The following is a 25475-nucleotide window of genomic DNA, read 5'->3' as shown; positions in this document are numbered from 1 at the left end:
CCAATTGCAGTCATGCCTGTTATATTTTCATTTTCTGAGATTCTGTTACTATTCATTATACATTATCATTGTTAGTTCCTGCTTATTGAGCATTTGCTGTGATACCAGGTACTGTGCTCACTGCTTTGCATGTTTTATCCTATTTTATTCTTATAAAACCCAATGAAGTGGGTATTACTTTCCTTATCAACTTTTTAGGAATGAGTAAACCAGAACTCAGAGCAGTGAAATTATATGCCCAAGATTTCATACAGCTAGTAAATGGTGGAGCCTAGGAGTTAAACCCAGATTGGTTTGACTTTAAAATCTAGCTCTTAGTTTTGACCTTACTTTCCTCTATTTGCTTTCATTCATTCAACCAACATTTATGAGTACCCACTTAGGACAGCCCTTTCACAAAGGAGCTGCTGACATAGAGCTGGGAAAGTGATAGTCTCTACCTGTAAGAGCTCACAGGCTGGCGGAGACACACTTGATAGCAAAGAGCCCCTGTGTGGTGTGGTGTGTGACATAATAGAAAGCTATATAGATGGCTTTTAGGGATACAAAAGAGGGTAACATCACTACTTGGTAGAGATGGGAGGTCTTGTTAGAGGTTATGTTTGAGCAGACTATCTTTGAGTTAGACTGAGGATATTGGGAATGGTGTTTCAGGCAGAAAAAAAAAATAGCATGTATCAAGGCAGGAAGGAATGAAAATATATGACATTTCAGAGAATGGTGAGTTGTACAGGGTGACTGCATCTCAGATTTTGTGACCTGAAGACAGAGTTGAAGAGGAACATCGGGACATGATTTTTCTTTTCTCTTTTTTTTTTTGAGACAGAGTCTCACTCTGTGGCCCAGGCTGAAGTGCAGTTGCGCCATCTTGGCTCACTGCAAGCTCCAACTCCCAGGTTCACAGTATTCTCCTGCCTCAGCCTCCCGAGTTGCTGGGACTACAGGCGCCCACCACCACACCTGGCTAATTCTTTTTTTTTTTTTTTTTGTATTTTTAGTAGAGACGGGTTTTCACTGTGTTAGCCAGGATGGTCTCCATCTCTTGACCTCGTGATCTCCCCGCCTTGGCCTCCCAAAGTGCTGGGATTACAGGTGTGAGCCACTACGCCCGGCCTATGATTTTTATTTGTTTGTTTTAAGATAGAGTCTCGCTTTGTCGCCCAGGCTGGTGTGTAATGGTGCAATCTCGGTTCACTGCAACCTCTGCTCCCGGGTTCAAGCGATTCTCCTGCCTCAGCCTCCTGAGTAGCTGGGATTACAGGTATGTGCAACCACGCCTGGCTAATTTTGTATTTTTGGTAGAGACAGGGTTTCTCCATGTTGGTGAGGCTGGTCTCAAACTCCTGACCTCAGGTGATCTGCCTGCCTCAGCCTCCCAAAGTGCTGGGATTATAGGCATGAGCTGCCACCACACCTGGCCGGGGATATGATTATAAAGGACCTGAGTAGTGTGAATAAGAACTTTGAACATCATATACTGTAAGTATTCAGGAGCCATAGATGGCAGGAAGTGGCATCACAGATTCTTGCTTCAGAAGGATAACTTGTTTCTGTGGAGGGTGGATTAAAATATAGAGGGCATGGTAGTACGATGACTTATTAGTAGGCAGGAAATGCCAAGAATTAGAGTAAAGGTGCTGGGTACAGGTTTCATACCACAGCCAAGCAAGTGAGAAATGCAACCTGCGCAGTGAAGCCTTTAATTTCATAGCATCCTTATTCCTCAAAACATGTCATGCAAGAAGGAAGAGTTTTAGATGTGTGTAGTCCAGCTTTTGGGCCATTTCTTCTACCCCTGCCTTACCATTGGTCATTTCTTTTGTATTCAAGTAAAGAAAGATAAAGGGGGCCGGGCGCGGTGGCTCAAGCCTGTAATCTCAGCACTTTGGGAGGCCGAGACGGGCAGATCACGAGGTCAGGAGATCGAGACCATCCTGGCTAACACGGTGAAACCCTGTCTCTACCAAAAAAATACAAAAAACTAGCCAGGCGAGGTGGCAGGCGCCTGTAGTCCCAGCTACTCGGGAGGCTGAGGCAGGAGAATGGCGTGAACCCAGGAGGCGGAGCTTGCAGTGAGCTGAGATCCGGCCACTGCACTCCAGCCTGGGCGACAGAGCGAGACTCCATCTCAAAAAAAAAAAAAAAAAAGATAAAGGGAGCAGATAATGAAGTGTTTTCTCAGTTTCCCTGGCCCTCTCTATTCATCCACTTAATGTGTGTACGTCATCATTCAACAGATATTTATAGGCACACCTACTGTGTACGAGGCACTGGATGTGGGTACTGACGACTCTTGGGAACAAATGACGACACTGCAGTGGGAGGGAATTGGGTCTTGTTGCTATGGCCACAGTAGAAAAGAGCTCAACATGGCAGAGGGCCACAGGAAATATCTTGCATCTATGCCGCCCCAGAGCTCGTGTTGTGGCCCAAAGTTTCTGCACGATAAGCAACCTCAACCTGCTGAGATGGTAACCTCAACTTGTTTGGGACAGTAAAATTGTTTTCTTGGTGGATAAGTGTCTTCCCTTCCCAATCTGGGAAGATTAGAATTAAATATCGGATGATGAAGTAAATCAAACCCATACTTTTGTGTTAGCCTGAGGTATAATTTGTGTATTTTTGTCATTTGAAGTGTTAGTAATACTTAAGAGGATCTGGCTTAATAATAATAATAGCTAACATTTATTGAATTCCAGGCATTACATAAACTCTTTACAAAGATTAACTCTTTTAATCCTTGTAACAACCCTATGAGGTAAATACTGTTATCATCACCATATTACATGCAAGAAAATTGAAGCACAGAGAGGCTCAATAATTTGCCCAAAGGCACACATTTAGTCTGTGGTCCACCCTGGTGAAACCCAGGCATACTGGTGCCAGAATCCATATTAGAATATCTATCAGATTAGTCTTGCAATGACCATTTAAAAGTTGTATTGAGTATTTTTATATGTCTGATTTTATTTATTTATTTTTTGAGAAAAGGTCCCACCCTATTACCCAGGCTGGAATGCAGTGGTATGATCATGGCTCACTACAGCCTTGATCCCCCTGGGCTCAAGGAATCCTCCTACCTCAGCCTTCCAAGCGACTGGGACTATAGGCACGTGCCACCACACCCTGCTAATTAAAAAAAAAATTTTTTTTTGGAGAGATAGGGTCTCCTATGTTGTCCAGGCTGGTCTCAAACTCCTGGGCTCAAGTGATTCTTCTGCCTTGGCTTCCCAAATTGCTGGGAATACAGGTGTGAGCCACCATATCTGGTCTACTTCTGATTTTAAGTGGAAAGATATAAGAATTATATTTAAAGTGTATATTATTTAAGGTTCCTAAGCAATATTGGAATGCTTAAGCAATTTGTTGTATTTTTCTGCTTGGTGTTCACTGAGCTTTTTGAATGTACGCATTGATAGCTTTATGTCTTTCACCAAATGTGGAAACATTTTGGCCATGATTTCTTGAAATATTTCTTCTTCTCCATTCTTTCCTTTCCTCTGGGACTCTAATTACATTTACATTAGACCTTTTGTTATTGTTCTCCAAGTCATTGAGGCCCTGTTATTATTTTTTTAAATCCCTTCTTTTCTCTCCGATCTTCAGATTGGAGGATTTCTGTTGTTCAGTATTAAATTTCATTGACTCTTCTGCAACTTCTAATATTTCTCTTAAGCTCATTCAGTGCATATTTGTTTCAGTTTTTATTGCATTTTTCTGTTCTAGAATTTCCATTTAGTTCTTTTTTCCTTTTCATTCATTACAAGCATATTTTTCTTTATAGTCTTAACCATAGTTATAATAGCTGTTTTTTTCTTTTTTTTTGAGACGGAGTCTCGCTCTGTCGCCCAGGCTGGAGTGCAGTGGCCGGATCTCAGCTCACTGCAAGCTCCGCCTCCCGGGTTCACGCCATTCTCCTGCTTCAGCCTCCCGAGTAGCTGGGACTACAGGCACCCGCCACCTCACCCGGCTAGTTTTTTTTTTTTTGTATTTTTTAGTAGAGACGGGGTTTCACCGGGTTAGCCAGGATGGTCTCGATCTCCTGACCTCGTGATCCACCCGTCTCGGCCTCCCAAAGTGCTGGGATTACAGGCTTGAGCCACCGCGCCCTGCCAATAGCTGTTTTAAAATTCTCATCTCCAGCTGGGCATGGTGGCTCATGCCTGTAATCCCAGTACTTTTGGAGGCCGAGGAGGGAGGATTACTTGAGGCCAGGATCGTGGTTCAAGACTAGCCTGGGCTACATAGAGAGACTCCATCCCTAAAAACAAACAAATTAGCCAGGCAAGGTGGCAGGCACCCATTGTCCTAGCAGCTCAGGAGGCTGAGGCGGGAGTATTTCCAAGCTGAGGAGTTCAAGGCTGCAGTGAACTCTTACCACTGCACTCCAGCCTGGGTGACAGAGCAAGACCTGTGCTCAAAAAGCAAACAAAGGCCGGGCGCGGTGGCTCAAGCCTGTAATCCCAGCACTTTGGGAGGCCGAGACGGGCGGATCACGAGGTCAGGAGATCGAGACCATCCTGGCTAACACGGTGAAACCCCGTCTACTAAAAATACAAAAAACTAGCCGGGCGAGGTGGCGGGCGCCTGTAGTCCCAGCTACTCCGGAGGCTGAGGCAGGAGAATGGCGTAAACCCGGGAGGCGGAGCTTGCAGTGAGCTGAGATCCGGCCACTGCACTCCAGCCTGGGCGACAGGGCAAGACTCAGTCTCAAAAAAAAAAAAAAAAAAAAAAAAAAAAGCAAACAAAATTCTCATCTGCTATTTCTAACATCTGGGTCGTCATGGTTCAGTCTCCATTGAATTTTTTCCCTTGAATATGGTTCACATTTTCTGCTTTCGGGAATTTTGAATTGTACTCAATATAGTGAGTGATATGTCATAGAGACTCATTTCCATCACGTTCCTCTGAAGATTATTGTGTATGTTTGTGTGTTTGTGTGTATATATGTTTAAGCAGGCAGTTTACTTTGCTGGGCTCAATATCAAAACTGCATGTTTTCAGTGGTGTCAGCAGCTGACATCTCTGTGCAGTTCTTTAGCTATAGCTAGGCTGCTTGGCATCTCATCACAGTTTGTAGTTCAAGAGTTTCCAGATATTCAGCGGAGTTTATGTGCAGAATTTAAGCTCTTACTTTGCATCTCTTTTCTGGAATTTCCCACCTCACTTTCTGGGTGCTGTGGTCCTCCCAAATTCTATATTCACCCAGCATGATGCTGAAGAGGGCTGCCCTCAGGCAAAAACCCTTAAAAAAATGAGAAGTTCACCTAGTGCTTGTTCCCTTCTTCCAGATGTGCATGTGTCTTCAGTTTCTGCCTGCTTTTGGTTGCCCTGAAATGGTTGTTGTTTATAGTTGATCCAGAGTTTATTGTTTATACTTGTGGGAGGATGTTCCGATAGGAACTACTGAGCCACTTCCAGAAGCTGCTAGCCTTCCATGTCATGATTCATAAGAATTTTTAGTTTTCTTATTAGGTTTTCTAGCATCAGATAAGTGCTAGGGAAAGTTTTGGTTGCTAGGCATTTGAAATTCCTAAAAAGGAAAGGAAATTTGAATGTATTAAACTTGTAATTGCAGTTTAAATTGGTGTAAGGGAATTAATTTAACTAAGTTTTAAATGGGACTGGATATTTAAGGGATTTTATAATCGGTTCAAAATTAGATTCCTTAAACAGTCAGTCAATTGGCTGTTTACTTTAACTAGATTTGTAAATAGGAAAATATTTGTAAATTGAACTTAAAAACTTAAGGAGAAATCAGTTCCCTAAAGTTATTTCTTTTATAAATTGAATATTAGTTTAATAATGTTAATCACAAATAGCCTTTTTATTCACAAAAGACACCATTGGGGCAGCACAAAACTCCAGTGGTAATAAGGAACTTGGGCTTTAGTGGGGCAGACCTGATTAACCCTGTATCTACAGACAATGAAAGAAGTGCAATGGGATAGGTGAGCACAGGCGCTGTGGTAGGATGAGGGGATGGGGATTGGAGATGTTCCTGGAGGAGATGACACCTGGCAGACAAAGTGAGGGAAAGAGCACTCCTGGCTGGGTCTAGGGATGGTGTGGAGTACAGCACCTGTGAGGATGTGGAGACCTGAAAAAGCATTGCCTGCTTAGGAAACTTACCAAAGTTCATTTTGGCTGAGAGAATGACCTTGGGGGCTGAGTTTGGGAGTGACCTTCATCCTAGAAGCTGAGAAAGCACCATTGAGAAAGTGAAAAGACAAGCCACAGAATGTGAGAAGTTTTACAACTCATATATCTGATAAGGGACTTGTATCTGGAATATATAAAGAACTATAAAGACAGGGCTGGGCATGGTGGTTCGTGCATGTAATCCCAGTGTTTTGGGAGGCAGAGACAGGAAGATCACTTGAGAACAGGAGTTCAGGACCAACCTGGGTAACATAGTGGGACCCCATCTCTAAAAAAATATATTTTTAATTAGCTGGGTGTGGTGGTATATGCCTCTAGTCTCAGCTCCTAGGTGTGGCAGGGGCCTGAGGCAGAGGAATTGAGCCCAGAAGTTCAAGGTTGCATTGGGTTATGATCATACGACTGCATTCCAGCCTAAGCCATAGAGTAAGACATTTCTTTGTGGCCAATAAGCACATGAAATGATGCTCCATATCATTAGCTATCAGGAAAATGCAAATTGAAACCACAATGAGATAATTCACACTCACTAAAATGGAGAAATTGGAATCCTCATACACTACTAATGCAAATATAAAATGGTGCATTCACTTTGCAAAGTATAGCAGTTCCTAAAAAGGTTCAACGTAGAGTTTAAAAAGAAAAAAAATTAGGCCAGGAGCTATGACTCACTCCTGTAATCCCAGCACTTTGGGAGGCCAAGGTGAGTGGATCATCTGAGCTCAGGAGTTTGAGACTAGCCTGGACAACAAGGAGAAACACTGCCTCTGCAAAAAATACAAAAATTAGCCAGGCGTGGTGGCGCACACCTGTAGTCTCAGCTACTTGGGAGGCTGAGGTAGGAGGATCACTTGAAGGTGGGAGGTGGAGGTTGCAGTGAGCCAAGATTGTGCCGCTGCACTCCAGCCTGGGCAACAGAGTCAGACCCTGTTTCAAAAAAAAAAAAAAAAATTTGCCAGGCATGGTGGCACTCACCTGTGGTCCCGGCTACTTAGGAGGCTGAAGCAGTAAGATCACTTGAGTCCAGGAGTTCAAGGCTACAGTGAGCCATAATTGCACCACTGCACTCCAGCCTGGGTGACAGAGTGAGACCCTATCTTGAAATAAACAAGAATTAAAAAATAAAGAGAAGTAGTATGGGTGTAGTTGCAGAATAAAGGACAGTCTTTATTTTTTTTTTGAGATGAAATCTCGCTCTGTCGCCCAGGCTGGAGTGCAGTGGGCAGATCTCAGCTCACTGCAAGCTCTGCCTCCCGGGTTTATGACGTTCTCCTACCTCAGCCTCCCAAGTAGCTGGGACTACAGGTGCCCGCAACCTCGCCTGGCTAGTTTTTTATATTTTTTAGTAGAGACGGGGTTTCACCGTGTTAGCCAGGATGGTCTCGATCTCCTGACCTCGTGATCCGCCCATCTCGGCCTCCCAAAGTGCTGGGATTACAGGCTTGAGCCACCGCGCCCGGCCAGGACAGTCTTTAAACTGAATAAACTCAGCTTTATAAAATACTTTTTTTAAAAAGGCAGAGAAAAGAAGCCGAGGGAACCCACTGAACTGTATGAAGAACTGTATTTGCAGAGGGAGGGGGGCCTTTGGGAGCAAAACCACCCACAGTCTCCATCTTGGCTGAGGAGCCCTGACACACTCCTGCACTCCTGGAGCACTTGGGTGGGACTAGGGGAGGTGCCACTGACTCTAGGAGCTAAGGATTGGGCTGTGTGGTGGGGGAGTAGGGAGATGGAGAGGCAGAGAGGCCTGTGTTCACCATGGGATGACACAGGAGAAAAGGCTGGCCAGCTATCCCTGTCTTTCCAACTCCCTCTAAAGTTGGCGAGAAAAGCCCTTAATTGTGTTGCAATGGTTATGGATTCGGAAATGGTTTTTCCCTTGGTGTGTGTTCTTTTTTCTCAGATTGGAAAGGATCGGGCACTGAACTTTGACCCCTGCTGCATCAGCTACTTTACTAAAGGGGAGTACATTTTGCTGGGGGGTTCTGACAAGCAAGTATCTCTTTTCACCAAGGATGGAGTGCGGCTTGGGACTGTTGGGGAGCAGAACTCCTGGGTGTGGACATGTCAAGTGAAACCAGATTCCAACTATGTGGTAAGAAGAGGAAGTTTGCTCTGTGGGGCCATGGCTTGAAGAGGCACTGAGCAGCTGCCATGTCTCGAGAGACATATCACTGGGGTTTGTGTCTGACAAATGGGAGTGCAGACTTTCTCCAGAGAGCTGGGAATTGACAGTTCTCTCACCCTGCAGGTGGTCGGCTGCCAGGACGGCACCATTTCCTTCTACCAGCTTATTTTTAGCACAGTCCATGGGCTCTATAAGGACCGCTATGCCTACAGGAATAGCATGACTGACGTCATTGTGCAGCACCTGATTACTGAGCAGAAAGGTAAGAAGCAGGTCTAGACCTTGGGAAGAGGGACAGGTGGAAGCAGGTGGAAAGGGCTGCTGACAGGGCACTTGAAATGACAGGAAAGGTTTCTCCTTGGCCTTTTGAAAACATGTTAGCCACTGGGTCTGTGTCTTGGGGTTTTTTGTTTTTTGTTTTTTTTTTGATGGGGGAAGTAGGGATGCCAATCTCCTTGAGGATCTCATGAAAGCAATAAACCCTCTCTGAAAAATGTACCAACTCAGAATTTTGCACATAATTTCAAGGAGTATGTGAATTTCCTGAGTGAGGGAGGATGATTTATGACAGGTTGGAGCCAAGTGGTTGACCTACATGGGTCTTTGTGGACCTTTATCCTTTCTGGTCAGAGTCACTCAGGGTTGCTTCTCCCTCAGCCCAGTCTCCACTTGCCTCCTGGTGGGTCCTTCTGCCAGAGATGAGCAGCAGAATTGGATTGGAACAGGCTTAGTCAGATCAGGGTTCCAGGTCTAGCATAGTCATTCCAAGCCCTAAGACCGCAGTCTCTCCCTCTGTCCACTTAAGTAGCTGTGCTGGTTAAATAGGCTCAGAATCCACTTACTTCAGGTGTATTCATATCTGGATGTGCTGGCCTTAGTGCACTGCTGGGTGCCTTTGCAAGGGATCCAGGTAGGGGGTTCTTTTATAGATTCAGTTGAGTGTCCTTTGGTCCCCCAGGGAACCATATCTTTTTTAAGATTCTGGCTGTGGTGCCTAGGGCAAAGCCTCTTGAACAGCTCCACAGTGTCCCCGTCGGGGACATTTTCTCCACCTGGTCTGTAGTGGGAGTGTAGAGCCTGGTGTGTACCAGAAATTAACATGTCTTTCCCGTTTGTCAAGGAGGTGGGCAGGGAGCGGCCAGAGGTGAGGTCAGTTACTTAAGCAGGCTTCCGTTCACCAGGGGCCATAGTGCTGTGCAAAGGAGTTTATATTTGTATCCAGCAAGTGATGGTAACAGTGAGTAGTTCATTTCCGTACTCAGCTGTCAGCCTTGGACCATGAAGATTGGGTCCTATAGGACTTTGGATCCCAGTGCTCAGCAGAGTTGATTGTATATATTAGATACTCTAAAAGATTTTTCAATGAGAGTATCTCACTTTAATTGCCAGTAGTGTTAAGTAAATGATGGCTTTTAATTTCTCTCCCTTCCACCTTACTTAACAACCTCTTGCTAGAACTAGATATTTTTTTCTTTGACAGTTCGGATTAAATGCAAAGAGCTTGTCAAGAAGATTGCCATCTACAGAAATCGATTGGCTATCCAACTGCCAGAGAAAATCTTCATCTATGAGTTGTATTCAGAGGACTCATCAGACATGCATTACCGGGTAAAGGAGAAGATTGTCAAGAAGTTTGAGTGCAACCTCCTGGTGGTGTGTGCCAATCACATCATCCTGTGCCAGGTGGGCAGCAGCATGTTGGGGGAGTTGGGCTGAATTCCATTTGTGCTCCCTGCAATGATAGGGTGCCCACCTCATGGTTTTAAAACTGGTCACTAGAAAACAAGTCTGTTTCCATCAGACTAAGTGGTGCTTATTGGCTTTCATTTTCCTGGCATCTGGATGAACCAGACTTTATTAGCAAGTCATGAGCCATAAACTGAAGAATACTTTTTGTTTTATTTTATTATTTTTTTAAAAATATTTTTCTTGAGACAGACATGGTCTCGCTCTGTTGCCCAGGCTGGAATGCAGTGGCACAATTCTGGCTCACTGCAGCTTTGACCTCCCAAGCTCAAGCAGTCCTCCTCCTGAGTAGCTGGCACATGCCACCACACTCAGCTAATCTTTTATTTTTAGTAGAGATGCGAGGCTGTACTTTGGGAGGCTAAGGCAGGAGGAATGCTTGAACCCAGGAGTTTAAGACCTGTCCAGCCTCCCAAAGTACTGGGATTATAGGTGTGAGCCACCGTGTCTAGCCAAGAATACCTTTTTCTATTGCAGAACATTTTGTCATACTAGGATTAGATATATTTTAATGACTGAAAACATAAATTGGTGTTGTACAAAATGAAGATAGTTTTTATGGATAAGCATATACACATAAAATTTGTATCAACTCAGTAATTGTCAAGGAAATTTTAATTCCTGAAAGATTTTTTTTTCATAGAAAAAAGTTTCTCAAGATTCCTAGAGAGTGTCTAAGTCAATGCCAAGAGAAGTTTGGAAAGACTTTGAGAGGGCTAGCCCAGCATCTTGGAAGTAGAGGTGGATTTAGTTTTACATAGCTCTATTGGAGGTGATGAAAGAGAAGAATTTTTTTTTTTTTTTTTTTTTTTGAGACTGAGTCTTGCCCTGTCGCCCAGGATGGAGTGCAGTGGCCGGATCTCAGCTCACTGCAAGCTCCGCCTCCCGGGTTTACGCCATTCTCCTGCCTTGGCCTCCTGAGTAGCTGGGACTACAGGCGCCCGCCACCTCGCCCGGCTAGTTTTTTGTATTTTTTAGTAGAGACGGGGTTTCACCGTGTTAGCCAGGATGGTCTCGATCTCCTGACCTCGTGATCCGCCCATCTCGGCCTCCCAGAGTGCTGGGATTACAGGCTTGAGCCACCACACCCGGCCAAGAGAAGAATTCTTTAGGAATCACTGTAGTGTAAAATACTATTAAAATCTCTCCAAGTCTAGAACTGGGCTGGTTGCAGTGGCTCACGCCTGTAAATCCCAGCACTTTCGGAGGCCAAGGCAGGATGGTCGCTTGAGGCTAGCAGTTCGAAAGAAGTCTATAGAAAACAAACTGAGACCCCATCTCTACAAAAAAAAAATAATTAGCTGGGTGTGATGGTACTTGCCTGTAGTCCCAGCTACTTGGGAGGCTGAGGCAAGAGGATTGCTTGAGCCAGGAATTGGAGGCTGCAGTGAGCTATGATAGCGCCACTGCACTCTAGTCTGGGTGACAGACTCTGTCTCAAAAATCAGTCAATCAATCAATAATCAAAGTCTGGAACTTCAAGCGGTTTAGAGTTGCCACAAATTACAGGATACGTGTGGCAAGTATGTGTACTTTTGAGTGCTGCCTCTGGCCTAGGCTGCCTGGATGGAGGTTTGCATTGAAGGTCTGAGGCTGAACTGGGCTCTGTGGGGAAGCCTTGCCTGGAGTCTTGGATTAACGATGCCAATTATGGGGTCTACATTGGGTTAGATAAATAGATACTGAATGTGTAGGTATTTTCACACTTTAGGGGCAGGAAGACCTCCTTGGGGAGGGCTGGGAGCACTTATTCTGTTGAATTTCCATGAGATCTGGGTTTGCTTCCTAGGAGAAACGGCTACAGTGCCTGTCCTTCAGCGGAGTGAAGGAGCGGGAGTGGCAGATGGAGTCTCTCATTCGTTACATCAAGGTGATCGGCGGCCCTCCTGGAAGGGAAGGCCTGTTAGTGGGGCTGAAGAATGGACAGGTGAGCACTCCCGCACGTCTCCCGTCAGGCTGATAATCTACATGCACACGTGGGTGACCCGTCTAGCAACAACTCTGAGCTGGGTTCTCAGGGCAGGAAAAGGGCTTCTCTCCTCCATGGGTGAATTGTGGGGCAGCCCTGAGTTCAGTTTTTGAGGACAGCCTCAGGCCAAAGGTGCTGTGGCCCTCACACTCATAGCAGGCCCATGTTTTGGCAGAGTTGAGCTATAACCTTTGGCTACATGTAAAGTGGATTAGTGGCTTAAGGTCACCAGAAGGTGGGAGATTTGTTAGAGTTGCTGCTTCTGTGGATTTCTAGAGGGAGGCAGAGATTGTTACCTAGGTCAGCTCCCGATTAGGGCAGCGAGTGGATTAGGGCAGTGTGTTCTAGTATGTGTCCTAGAGAATGCTGGGTCCTCAGGATACTGATAGATGTCATAAGAAAAATCAACCCTTTGGCCAGTTAGATGTGGGATATCCAGGTTACACAAAGTTAAACAGATTTCTCTGTGTGTGTGTGTGTGTGTGTGTGTGTGTGTGTGTGTACACGTGTGTTCTTTGCTCAGCATAAGAAAAGTTCTAAGTGGGCTGCTACATGGAACTTTGAAAGTGACAATGTAACTGCATTAGCCTGACAGCCAAGCTGTGCAGCAGATGGCTTATGGCTGAGGCTTGTCAGGTCTTTGCTGGGGACAGAAGTCACGGGGCGTGAGAGCAGTGAGTGAAGTCAAGCAGCAATGCCAAGGGGAGGAACGGCCGCTTCTTTCTCAGGCAGCTCTCACTTCCCATGGGAGGATGGACTTTGGGGTCAGGTGAACCTGAGGTCATGTTCTTACTTAGCTACTCACTGACTTTGTCATCCCGGGCAGGTCACTTTACTTCTGTGAGGCTGATTTTACATGAGGATAATACCACATATTTCATAGGACTGTCAAAACCAGATATCATCAAGGTTGGGAGTTAAAGCCAGTGTTAAAAAACAGAAAACAAACCAAAAAAAAACACCGGGGGTATTAAAGCAGGCATAGTGGTGGGTACCTGTTGTCCCAGCTACTCAGGAGCCTGAGGCAGGAGGATCACTTTGAGCCTAGGAGTTTGAGGCTGCAGTGTGATATGATTAAGACTGTGAATAGCCACTGCAGTCAGCCTGGGCAACATAGCAAGACCTTATCTCTAAAAAAAATTTTTTTAAAACCAGGGATATCAGTAGATGATGGCTGTCATCATCATTATTATAATTCTCTACCACGTCTTGTCAGTGTTCGTAGTAGCCTTTTCCTGTGTTAGTTCTTGACTCAGATCTCTGCTAGGTGGCCTCTCCTAACGCTGCCGTTTGGGTAATGTCATCAATAAATCCCCGGTCTGAACAGACACTGAAGTGAGCTCGGCCTGTCTCGGGGCTGTCATTACTTCTGCAGCCTCTGATGAACCTCGCTTCTGGCCTGCTGAGGATAAGCCAACGCCCACCCCCCCCACCACCACCCTCTTTCTTTTGATGAGTCCTTTTCTCTGCACAGAACTTCTGGTGAAGGTGGTGGGAGTTGTTCTTGCAGAGCACATGGGATTCCAACGGCCTGGCAGTGGGCCAGGATCTTGTTGCCATGGTGACTGACACTGTTTTCACTGAAATTTTGCCAGATCCTGAAGATCTTCGTGGACAATCTCTTTGCTATCATCCTGCTGAAGCAGGCCACAGCTGTGCGCTGCTTGGACATGAGTGCCTCCCGTAAGAAGCTGGCCGTGGTAGATGAAAACGACACTTGCCTGGTGTATGACATCGACACCAAGGAGCTGCTTTTTCAGGTGATGTCCTCGAGGGGGTCCAGGGACATCGTCCTTTGATTAGAGACCCTCCTCTAGCTTCCCAGCCCCTGCAGGAGGCTCTCCAGCTCTGGCCCTGGCAGGTCTCTGGGAGGAGCAGTGAGGAGTAGGGGCCAACTACATGCACAGACTCCCAGAGGCCCTGGGCCACAACCTGCTCCTCCCATGCAGGCACAAGCCGCAGGGCCTGGACCGGCCTCTTTAACTTTGGTTTCCTTGCCAATGGAAACCAAAGGCTCTGAGCAAGCAGAGCCTTTCTTAAGCGTTTACCATGAACAAGAAATGGGGCCATGACTCTGAGAGGGGTGTGACGTTGGCACTCAGTGAATGGGGCAATGGATGCGCTTCCTTTGCAGAAGTCTGCGTCTTACCTGTGCAGGCCTGCCTGTGTCTATGTGCACCTACTGCACAGGAAGGAAACAGGATCAGTTTTGTCATCTGAAAGGGGGAAGGGGATGGGCAAGCCTTGCCTTCTGCTTAATTCACAAGAATGCTGGAAGAGCCAGCAGAATGCGAAGTGCTTGGATCTTTAGGGGCCTAGGCATTGTTTGGTGGAGTCATCCAGCCCTGGGACCTGAGGAAGTGTCACCAGAGAAGACAGCCCAGCAGCTCTGTGCCCAGGGCCTGGCTGCTTTTCGCTGGGCTCGCGCCATTCTTTGTCTCTTTAGGTCTTTGTAGGTGATCAGGACTGGTTTCCCGGAATGAAGTTCCCCTCAAAGCTGGAGCCTCTCCTTACTGGTTTCCTCGGCCACTGCAGGGTTTCCTGATGTTATGGGCATATTCAGTCCCCTTACCAGGCTCCTCCTTGTTCTCAGCAGCAGAATTGATAGGGGGAGGGTCCTGAAGTGGGGAGCAGCCTCTGTCAGTGAGAAGGGGTTACCTGGCCACCTCTAGCCCAGGGGTGACTCCCTGTCAGTCTCAACTCACTTATGTCCCGAAGAGAGTAGAATGGTTTGGGGGCAAGAGAGGGCACAGCCTTCAGGCTGACCTGGGCTTGGGTCCTGCCTGGATCCCTTACTGTGTGATCTTAAGTTAGTGAGCCTCTCTGAACCTTGATTACTTTTCTCTGAAATGAAATTAGTAATTGCCCCTCACAGAATTGCTATAGGAATAGGGGTTACCACAGTGCCTAGCTCAGTGTTGGGCACAAAATGGGGCCTGAAATGTTACCTCCCTTCTCCCCAGCCTCACCTCCCACCTATAGGGGGCGTAGCTGGCCCCAAATGTGAATCTTGTATCTGAGCGTAGAACCATGCAAGTATGGAAGGGTGGGTGCTCCACCGTCCCCACTGCTGGTTCTGTAGCAGGCTAGGGGAGGTGATTTTCAGCCCTGACAGGAGACATTAGCATTCCCGGCTGTGACATTGCCTGCTGGCTTTTCCTCTTCTCCACTGCCTCACCCTCTAAACATAAAACAGCTATATTGATTTTTTTTCATTATAAAAAACAATCCATGCTCATTATAAAAGATTTAGTCATTATAAAAGATCCTAGGCAGAAGGGTATGAGCATATTTCAGGAGAATAATTTTTTTTTTCAAAAGTATGCTTGCTTACTCAAAAATTCCAACAACACGCAGGTGCATGGAGGGGCTTGCCTCTGTTCATTTCTTTGTGGTCCCCTTTCCTCCTTTTCCCTCCATCCCACTGTAAGCAATTTAGTGGGATTCAGTCTTTAAGAGGGTATTGGGCTGAAATGTGCGAGCACTGCCCAAGCCCAGGGTGGTTCTCACAGGATCCCCACTGTCCCTGTCCCCTAGGAACCAAACGCCAACAGTGTGGCCTGGAACACCCAGTGTGAGGACATGCTCTGCTTCTCAGGAGGAGGCTACCTCAACATCAAAGCCAGCACCTTCCCTGTGCACCGGCAGAAGCTGCAGGGCTTTGTGGTCGGCTACAATGGCTCCAAGATCTTCTGCCTCCACGTCTTCTCCATTTCTGCTGTGGAGGTGCCGCAGGTAACTGGGGGCACCTGTCCACTGTTAGCGCTGGCAGTGCCGACAAGATTAGGGAAGCCAGGCCCCTTGCTGGTGCTTTAGGGAGACAGTAGCAAGGAGAGAAGAATGGCAGCTGTGATGTCATGGGAGGCAGTCTGGGCCTGGAACCTGCTGCCCTGTCTCCACTCCTTGCAACCTGTGTGACTGGGGGCAAACAACTCAACCTCCCTGAGCCTCAGTTTCTTCCTGGTCCCCTTTATGTAGGGATGGGAGGGGTATGCAGTGTTATCAACAGTGTGTTTTGCGGAGAGCCCAGCATGGAGCCAAATGGAGCGAGCAACAAAGCTAGGAGTCTGGCAGGGTGTGTGTGTGAGTATGTGTGTGATGGTGGTGATGTGTGTGCGAGAGAGATGGAGAAAGAGAGAATGAGTGGGTGGGGGTGTGGGCTGAGGTCTGTGAACCAATAAGGGAGCATGGGACTCTGCACAAGCCCCCTGAACCGGGAGGAGGCCAGACAGAAATGGGGCACTGAAGGGAGGAGCCACAGAATGGGGAAGGGCAGAACCACAGACAGGTGGCTGAGATTGACCTCCCAAATGCAGGATGGTCTCCCCTCCGCCTTCTGCACCCCACACAGATGGTGCTCAATGTAGGATTGCGATGAAACAGAGACATGCACCAGTGAGAAACTTGAGCCTTCATCATCGCATCCTCAGGACAGAATCACTCTTACACATGTTGAAATACATCTGCTTAGAGCTTTTCTATGTGTATATATAATGTATGCATAATATACAATTAGGAGCATGTGATTTTATAAGAACATTTTTAAACGAAAGTGGAATCACACTGCAAATACTTTTCGTGACTTTTATGTGTATATGTATTGCTACCTATAGATGGAACCTCAGATTTACTGTATTCCGTGAGCCTGGCCTGTAAACAAGACTTCTCATCCCTTCCTTTATGGCCATCTTCTCATTTCACCTCACATTCGGTTATGGCAGCCCTATCACTGTCTATGAAGTGCTGGCTATAAACTCGTCATCTGGCATTTTCACTCAGCAATCTCCCGAAGCATGGTTCTGTGTCAGTGAATGTTCTTACCCTGTATGGCAAAATTTAGGATAATTGTAGACTCACGTAAGTTGTAGGAAATAATACAGAGATCCCTCATACCCTTTGCTCAGTTCCCCCCAACGGTAACAGTGTGCAAAGCTCTAGGGTGATCTTCCCACCCATGTTGGCATGTGTAACCTCCCACCACGGTCATGACACTGAACACTGCCACCACCACAAGGTGCCTGGTGTTGTGCTTTTTACAGCCAGCACCCCTCCCTCCTGCCTGGGTCCCACCTGCCTTGTATTTACAGCTGCATTTTATCGTGTCTTGTGGATGTTCCATAGCTTTTTTTTTTTTACCAGTCCTACTGCACGTTTGCTGCTTACAGCTTTTTTGTATTATAAATAGCAGGCATCTTTCTAGCTAAGTCCTTGCATCTGTCCCAACTTGGCGCCTTGGCATGAATTCCTAGAAATGAAATTTCTGGGTTCAAGCATGTGTACCTTTGAAAGACTTTTAGGGAAATTTCGAGGTTTCCCTTCCACTAGGCTCTGTCAGTCTGTGTTTTCCCCACACAACTCTGCTTCAGGCTAGAGCCCACTTCTTCTAAGCGGATGATCCCCTCAAAACTCATGACTGCAAGACTTACTGGGGAAATGCCCATCGTCCATGCCTGACACAGAGCAGCTATTCAAGAAATATTAGTGGAATTCAGGTCTGAAGAAAAAGACCAGAAAACAAGAGGAAGAAGGGAATGAGGTGGGTGGAAGTGGCAGCAGGACGAGGGGCACGAACAGCTTCTCCTGGACTGTGTCCTCGTCATCCTTGTCTGCCCCATTACAAACCCATGTACCACATCCACCAGGAACTTGCTCTCCCTCAATTGCACCAAACCAACTCTGCTTATTAAAAGTTTTCTCCCAAGATTGGCATCCTGACCTCAAAAATAAATGCAGTTTGCTGCTCCCTGACTGTGGCCGTCTAAGAGGAGCCAGAGGGGCGGCCTGGGGCTTCCTCTGCCAGGACTTTAAGATTCAGCAGCAAAGTCTTGCTGACTGCACCAAGGCCATGCTGCTGATGCAGCAGGTCAGGACTGCCAAGGGTTAGGAAACACATTCTCAAGACAGAGGCTGTTCATCTGTTGCCTCTGCCTCCAGCCATCCTGTGGTTTTGGCCCAGAAAGAAGGGAGAAAGCATCAGACCCAGTCTTGGAATTTTTGGTTTCCTTTCGAAATTTACATTGTCTTGTGTAAGAACTGGTTTGTCAGGGCTGCCAAGTAGGACAACGAGCCCTAGGAGGGCTTCTCAAGGCGGTGGTGACTTCATGTTTGGAATGCAACAGCAAGATAAAGTATAGCTCAGAGAGTATTTGTTCAGTGAGTCTATTTTTAAAACTCCACTCAAATTGTGCCTCCCAAGTAAGTCCAAGTGTTAGCCATCCATCATATGCTCAGCTGTGATATGCCTGTCTGAGTGCCTGTCCCACTCACAGGGCAGTCAGTGTGGCAAGCAGTTGGTGCGGTTTCGGGGAAGGAGCACCGGCTTTCAGTCCTGACTCTGCCGTCTCAAGCAGCTGTAACTAGAGCAACTCATTTCGCTCTTCGGGGCCTCATTTTATTTTCTGTGAAATGGGGTTAATTACACCCATCTTTCAGGTTTTGTCAAGCCAAATTTCTATTATTATTTCTCCTTATTACTGACTCATAAAATAGTAAAAACCACAAAACACAACTAAATTGCAACAGGCTGTACTTACTAACGGAATTTAGAAAGGAAAGCTCATTGTGTGCTTTAAGAAAAGCTTTCAGGAGTTTGAGAAAGCTTCCAGGAGATGGTGAAACTTGATCTGAACCCTGAGAGGTCTGGAAAGGAAGACTGGAGCAGGGAAGCTTTTCAAACAAAGGAAAAGGTGGGGGTAGGAACAAGAATGGAGAGCCTAGGAGATGGTGAGGAGCTAGTGCTGAAAAAATATAGTGAAGGTAATGATCATGCCTGCGTTTTGCCCAGTGCTTCATCATTTTTGGAGCACAACTCTCCTTTGCCCATGGTAGCTTGAGCTGGGCAGGACATCTAAACAGAAGTTAATGGATTTACCCAAAAAGTCACCACCCTAGGATGTGGCTGAGCCTGGCCTGGGTTCTAGGTCACCTGCTCCCTAGCCTATGCCTGCTGCCCCGCTAAAGGGAGCATTTAATGTGTCAATGAGGAGAGATGGCATAGTGGAAAAGGTAAGCACTTGGAAGCAGCCATGTTTTGCTCTGAGAATAGACAGACTCAAAAAAATTTTTTTTTCCTTCAATTCTAAAGCTAAAAAATGGGACCAGAAATTTCAAAGACAAAAGCCCCAAGTGGAGAAAACTATACTTCAAGCCCCACATTTGGGAACCATTAGCACAGAGGTCCTGACTGAATTCTCTTCCCTGCCCAGTTAGCCAGGAGAGATGCAGGCCTCTGAAGCACACTGGCTGGCCTAAAACAAGGGCAAGGCCTTTCCTTGTTAACGATGTCCTGGCCCAACTCAGACTCATTCTCGGGCCTGTACACAAATATGCACATGTACACACATGCATACATGTGGCAGGAAGGGGCACAGAACCTGGAGTCCAGTTACCTCTGGCTATTGCCAGCTATTTGCTGGGACAGGTCAGTTGTCCTCTCTGAGTCTCGGTCTCCTGGGCTGTAGCCAGGGAGAAATAATACCTACTGCACAGGCCTATGGGGACAGCCAAAAGCCCTTAAGAAAGAGAAGTCGTTAGGAACTATTCATGGGCATTCACAGCAAGGCAACCCCATCTCATACGAGGGCGTTGGTCCCAGTGCAGGGAGCAGACTTGTTTCCAGAGGCTTCCAGGGTAACTTGGAGCAAATCACTTACCTTTCTTGGAGACAGTCCCTGGAAGAAGAGGCCATCCCAGACCCCTTCCTCCCAGGAACTCGTTCATTCTGTCAGCAAACATAGACTAGGGGTCTGCTGAGGGAGGCCGGTACAACCCACCACTGCCCACGGGCTGTGCACAGCCTTGCTGTGAGAACAGGCCTGTAACTGCATCACAACCCGAGATCTGGACACAGGGCGGAGGAAGCTGAGACTCCTTCACCTGGGGTGGGGGCTTGAAGGGGCTTGGGAGGACTCTCCAGAAGAGGTGACATTTCAGTAAGGCCTTGAAAGCCAAATAGGTATTTTCCAGAGGGAGAGTGGGGAGGGGCAAAGGCACTCCACGCGAGGATGACATCCTATGGTGAGGCAGGCCTGCAGGTGGGAAGGAGGGGAGGATGGGCAGTTTGTGCTGTGGAGCACAGTGGCCCAGCCGTGAGAGGGGTGCAGAATGGAGCACGCAGAATGGAGCACGCAGAGTGGGCTGGGCAGGCTGGGCAGGGTGCTGATTGACGGCTGCAGGGCTGCTCCCCAGGCATGGGTAATTGTCCCACGCATCTGGAGGCAGGCTCTGTATGAATCTGGCTCTTTCCATGGCTCTGAAAACAGTCCTCTTTTTTACCCTTGATGAAATCCTGCAGTCTGCTCCCATGTACCAGTACCTGGATAGGAAACTGTTCAAGGAAGCCTACCAGATTGCTTGCTTGGGTGTCACCGACACTGATTGGCGTGAACTGGCCATGGAAGCTCTAGAAGGTTTAGATTTTGAAACAGCAAAGAAGGTAAGCATCTAGCCAGCAGAAGCTGGAGTTTGGTCCTTGTGGGGTCCCTTAAGAAGGCAGATGGGGACCAGGTGGCATGGAGAGGCCACAGACTGCAGCAGCCTCTGGAGTTAGGCTAACCTGGGCTTAGATCTAAGCTCAGCCACTTCCTCACTGTGGGCCTGGGTAGGTGACACCCTTTCTGAGATTGCTTCTCTATAGATGTAGGGTGATGACAGGCCCCATCCTTACAAAGCTTTGAGGATCAAATGAGAAGGTTCCCGTAAAGCCTGATCCAGGAGCAGCATCTCAGATTCTGGCTGTCACTCTTATTAGCTGTCATCTATGGGAAGCACCTGGTGGTAGCCTGGCACATCATAGGCACTCTGTAAATGGCAGCTTTTATTATCGGTGTAATCACTGGCCATGATGCTGCACACGATGCTGATTTTCTTAGCATCTGCCAACTAAGGTCAAGGTCTCTGATTCTGACAGCAATGTAGGCACTTCCCACATACCTTCATGGTGGGATTCATGGACTTGATTCATTGTGTCCTTTCCTGGCCTAGTCTATGAAAGCTAAAGAGATGGCTGAAAACATCTGACCCCTTTCTGCACATAAGGAAAAGCCCAGGTATGTTCCTGAGCTGTGTTTCCATCTAGAACCTGAGATGGAGGAAGGAATGGCTTCCAAACCCCTCTCCCCTACCCCTTCCCTCTTTATCTCCCCACAGTCAATTAACGAGTTGCTCACTTTGTGCATACTCCTGGGCTGATACTGAAGGAGTAGCACAGAGGGATGTGATGCCCACCTTGGGTTAGATCAAGACTTGTAGGCATGAAGAGAGAGGAGACTGGACCAGACCAGAACTCAGAAGCCTGGCTGAGTACCAGCTGTGCCACGTAAGGGGCTCTGGGACCTCAGGCCAGCCACTTCCCTCAGAGCCCCAGTCCTCCCAGTTCTGAAATGGGGGTTGTGAGAATGCCCGCTGCAGTCATGAGGCTTAACTGAGGTGTTGTAAAGGGGAATTTAAATCAGGGATGGTTGTACAGATGCTAGCCATTACTAAACAAGGGAAGTGATCGTTGTGTAACAATGATCTAGATTATATTTTTAGATGTCCTCAGTGTAGGAAAGTAGAGATGGAGGAAGCTGTAAGAATTCAGAGAAGGGGCTGGGCACAGTGGCTCACGCCTGTAATCCCAGCACTTTGGGAGGCCGAGACGTGCTGATTACAAGGTCAGGAGATCGAGACCATCCTGGCTAACACGGTGAAACCCCGTCTCTACTAAAAATATAAAAAAATTAGCCGGGCGAGGTGGCAGGCGCCTGTAGTCGCAGCTACTCCGGAGGCTGAGGCAGGAGAATGGCGTGAACCCGGGAGGCAGAGCTTGCAGTGAGCCGAGATCGCACCCCTGCACTCCAGCCTGGGCAACAGAGCAAGACTCCATCTCAAAAAAAATAAATAAATAAATAAAAAATAAAAGGTCGGGCGCAGTGGCTCAAGCCTGTAATCCCAGCACTTTGGGAGGCCGAGACGGGTGGATCGCGAGGTCAGGAGATCGAGACCAACCTAGCTAACATGACGAAACCCCATCTCTACTAAAAAATACAAAAAACTAGCCGGGCGAGTTGGCGGGCGCCTGTAGCCCCAGCTACTTGGGAGGCTGAGGCAGGAGAATGGCGTAAACCTGGGAGGCGGAGCTTGCAGTGAGCTGAGATCCGGCCACTGCACTCCAGCCTGGGCGACAGAGCGAGACTCCGTCTCAAAAAAAAAAAAAAAAAAAAGCAGAGGAGGAAGGAGGCATCTCCATGGAGGGAGCTTCCCTCTCCTGCCCCACCCAGAAATGCCAGCAGGGAGGAAGACGACAAATCCCTAGAACAGAAAGGATTGTAAAAAGCCACAAGGTTTTATATGAGTGTTTATTGATTCATATATATGTATTTGTTTAAATATTGAGATGGGGACTCACTATGTTGCCCAGGTGAGTCTTGAACTCCTAGGGTCAAGCAGTCTTCTTGCCTCAGCCTCCTAAAGTGTGGGATTACAGGTATAAGCCATCACATCTGGCCAAATTTATTATAGTTGAAAAGTAAGTGTATATGGTATATATCTATTGTATACAACATGCTGTTTTGAAAAAGCCACATGATATTGAAGATAGGCTAGAAGTTACTATTTCATCCGAATCCCGAGTCCCCCGCCTCCTTCCTCTGTGCGAGGCACTCAGGCTCACCAGCTTGGATAGGGTGGTTCCTAGAGATGGACTGCCATCCCCACTAGATGGCAGAGAAGAGCTGCTGAGCTCCCGCCAGACCCTGAGCAGAGCTGCAGGTGCCTCCCTGTTCCCAGGGTTCCCTCTGCTGAGCTCATTCAGGGGCCTTGTGACTCTGACCAGGCGCCCTGACGCTGCAAAATGTATCAGGTTGAAGGAATTCGGAAACAGACTTCTTAGTGGGCAAATCCTAGACTCCAGCACAGCTGAGCTACAGCTAGAAAGACCCTTGAGAGGGTGTCAGTAGCAGGCCCCTTTCCACAAAGAAGATGGTTGGAGCCTAGAAGCAGAGAAGTAGGCTCAGAGCAAGGACTCGGACCTCGAATGCTCCTTGCCCTCTTGGCCACTGTGCCGGGCTTTGCAGGGTTGCCCTCTCAAGGCGCTTTAAGGAAACCCAGATCTAGAGGGTAGTGTGTAAGACTTACAGCTTGGGACCCAGGTAGTCTGAGCCCTGTGTTCCTTGGCCCATGTGATGCCCACTTTGCCTTTTTCTACGAATGCCTCTCCACAAACACTTGTTTGCCAGGTTCTGATTCTAATGCCTCACTTAACGCTGCCTCCCGCCCCCGCTCATGCTCAGACCTTTCAGCTGTGTTCTCCAGGCATCTGGTTCATAGTCGGAGAGCTCTTAGCTCTAGATGTCGTGATCTGTTTAATTGACCAGCCTCCCCGGTTAGAATGTGGGCCTCTGAATTGTGGAGGGGGACAGGGGCCGAGACATGTTTCTTCCTGGGTCCCCAGTCTCTGACAGGAAGCCTGGCCCTGTGGGATGAAAAGATGAAGCTGCGTTGTGGTCACCTGCAAGGCAGCCAGAGGCCGGGGACTCGCTCATCTCCCGAGGTCTTTTCAAGGAGGGAGGATGCCATGCTGCTGAGTGGAGGCTGCAAGTGGTCAGGATTGCTCTGCATGTTCGTTTCAAAGGGCTTCAGAGCTGCTGCCTCCTCTAGGCACAAGTCAGCCCATTTTGAATGGGGTAATGTAAGCAAGCACAGCTGGTGGAAATGGTGACAGCAAAGCCACCTGAAAGCAGCCTGACCTGGTGGCTCATGCTCCTCCAAATCCTGGGCAGAATCTGAAAGCAGCAAAACTGGCTTAGCCAACACCAGTCTACTTGTTCCTCAGAAACTTCTAGAGGTCCATGAGTTAAAGTCTCTGGCAAGGGCTGCAATTTTAGGATTTACATAAGAGTTTGCCTTCCATGGACTTGGTGGGATTCATTCCCTACCCCTCCACCTTCTTCCAGAATCTGTCTTTATGCCCTCTCAGCTTTCCCCTCCTCCGTTCCCTCTGCAGTACCAGGGGGTCCCCTGTGTCTGTGGCAACACTGGGTAGGCATAGCTGTCCCCTGCATTCTACCCATGTCACCAAGATGTGCAAGGCAATCTCTCATCAGTCCATGCATCACCCTCTCCTGCTGTGATGCTGCCTGCCCCGCCAGAGGGTCAGACTGGCTTGGTCTTCTTTTTTTTTTTTTTTGAGATGGAGTCTCACTCTGTCGTCCAGCCTGGAATGCAGTGGCACAATCTCAGCTCACTGCAACCTTCACCTCCCGGGTTCAAGTGATTCTCCTGCCTCAGCCTCCCAAGTAGCTGGGACTATAGGTGCCTGCCACCACACCCGGCTGATTTTTTGCATTTTTAGTAGAACTGGGGTTTCACCACGTTGGCCAGGATGGTCTCAATTTCTTGACCTCATGATCCACCCGCCTCGGCCTCCCAAAGTGCTGAGATTACAGGCATGAGCCACCACGCCCGGCTGGCTTGTTCTTCTTTGGGTCGAGAGTCTCCCAAGGAGGCACCACCACAGACTGTGGCATCACGGTTTTGTTTTACCTGATCCCAAAATGATTGATGCAACTGGAGTGTCTTTGCTGTTCTTTACATGGTCCAATCCCACGGATAAAGCCACACCTCACTGAGTGGTATAACCTCCTGCACACACGACAATTAATCCATGCTTGCTCCCTTCTTCTCCTTACTGGCTCACTGTCTAGATAGAGCGTGACTTCCCACCCCCAGCCAGTCACCCACTTTGGAAGCCAAGAAGACAGCTTATTTTATTCTTTATTTCTTCCCCACAGGCCTTCATCAGAGTACAAGACCTCCGATATTTAGAGCTCATCAGCAGCATTGAGGTAAAAGATGAAGCATTCTTCCTTTTCAAGAAGGCATACTTGGGGTTCCTGTTTTAGGGGCAGCCCTTCTGGCAGGCAAGAGCCTTGAGGACATGGGAGCAGAGCTCACTGGTGTCTGGGCATCCGGGCCACAGCCTTGCTCCGGGGGCAGAGTGGCCACACGGGGAGACAGCGGCAGGCAGTGTGAGCTGTCGCGTGACAGCTGGGTGAGGCTCTCCCGATCTCCATGGGGAGCATGGCCCATGGTCTGAATTGAGCGCCCCAGAGTTCTGGAGTAACCCCCAGCCCTACTGTTTCTGGCTGAGAATATTGACCTTGTCATCCAAACCCAATAGGCCTGCAGTGTGCTAAGGAAGCTGGTTGTAGGTACGCCATTTGCTGGGTGGTGGTCAACACTATGCTTTTTTTTTTTTTTTTTTTTTCCTGAAACAAAGTCTCACTCTGTTCCCCAGGCTCGAATGCAGTGGCACGATCACGGCTTACTGCAGCATTGACCTCCCAGGCTGAAACGATCCTCCCACTTAGCCTCCCAAGTAGCTGGGACCACATGCATGTGCCACCCTGCCTGATTAATTTTTTTGTATATTTTGTAGCAGAGTTTTCCCATGTTGCCCAGGCTGGTTTCAAATTCTTGGGCTCAAGC

The 25475-nt window shown here is 47.8% G+C and overlaps 1 protein-coding gene across 2 annotated transcripts in view; it reads left to right on the top strand.

Moving 5' to 3' along the window:
* IFT122 (intraflagellar transport 122) overlaps positions 1-25475 on the top strand; it is a 92349-nt gene that overhangs the window by 36941 nt on the left and 29933 nt on the right. For both annotated transcript variants that reach the window (XM_033210840.1, XM_033210839.1), the window contains exons 10-17: positions 8069-8260; positions 8417-8555; positions 9774-9976; positions 11829-11966; positions 13604-13768; positions 15546-15743; positions 20302-20442; positions 24779-24832. In XM_033210840.1, coding sequence (XP_033066731.1) covers positions 8069-8260; positions 8417-8555; positions 9774-9976; positions 11829-11966; positions 13604-13768; positions 15546-15743; positions 20302-20442; positions 24779-24832 — 1230 coding nt within the window. The remainder of the gene's footprint in view (positions 1-8068; positions 8261-8416; positions 8556-9773; positions 9977-11828; positions 11967-13603; positions 13769-15545; positions 15744-20301; positions 20443-24778; positions 24833-25475) is intronic.

The sequence above is a fragment of the Trachypithecus francoisi genome, unplaced genomic scaffold (assembly GCF_009764315.1).
Source record: "Trachypithecus francoisi isolate TF-2019V2 unplaced genomic scaffold, Tfra_2.0 Lachesis_group0, whole genome shotgun sequence".
NCBI lineage: Eukaryota > Metazoa > Chordata > Mammalia > Primates > Cercopithecidae > Trachypithecus > Trachypithecus francoisi.
Note: the sequence above shows the minus strand (reverse complement) of the source record. Positions and strands in the feature narration are given on the sequence as shown.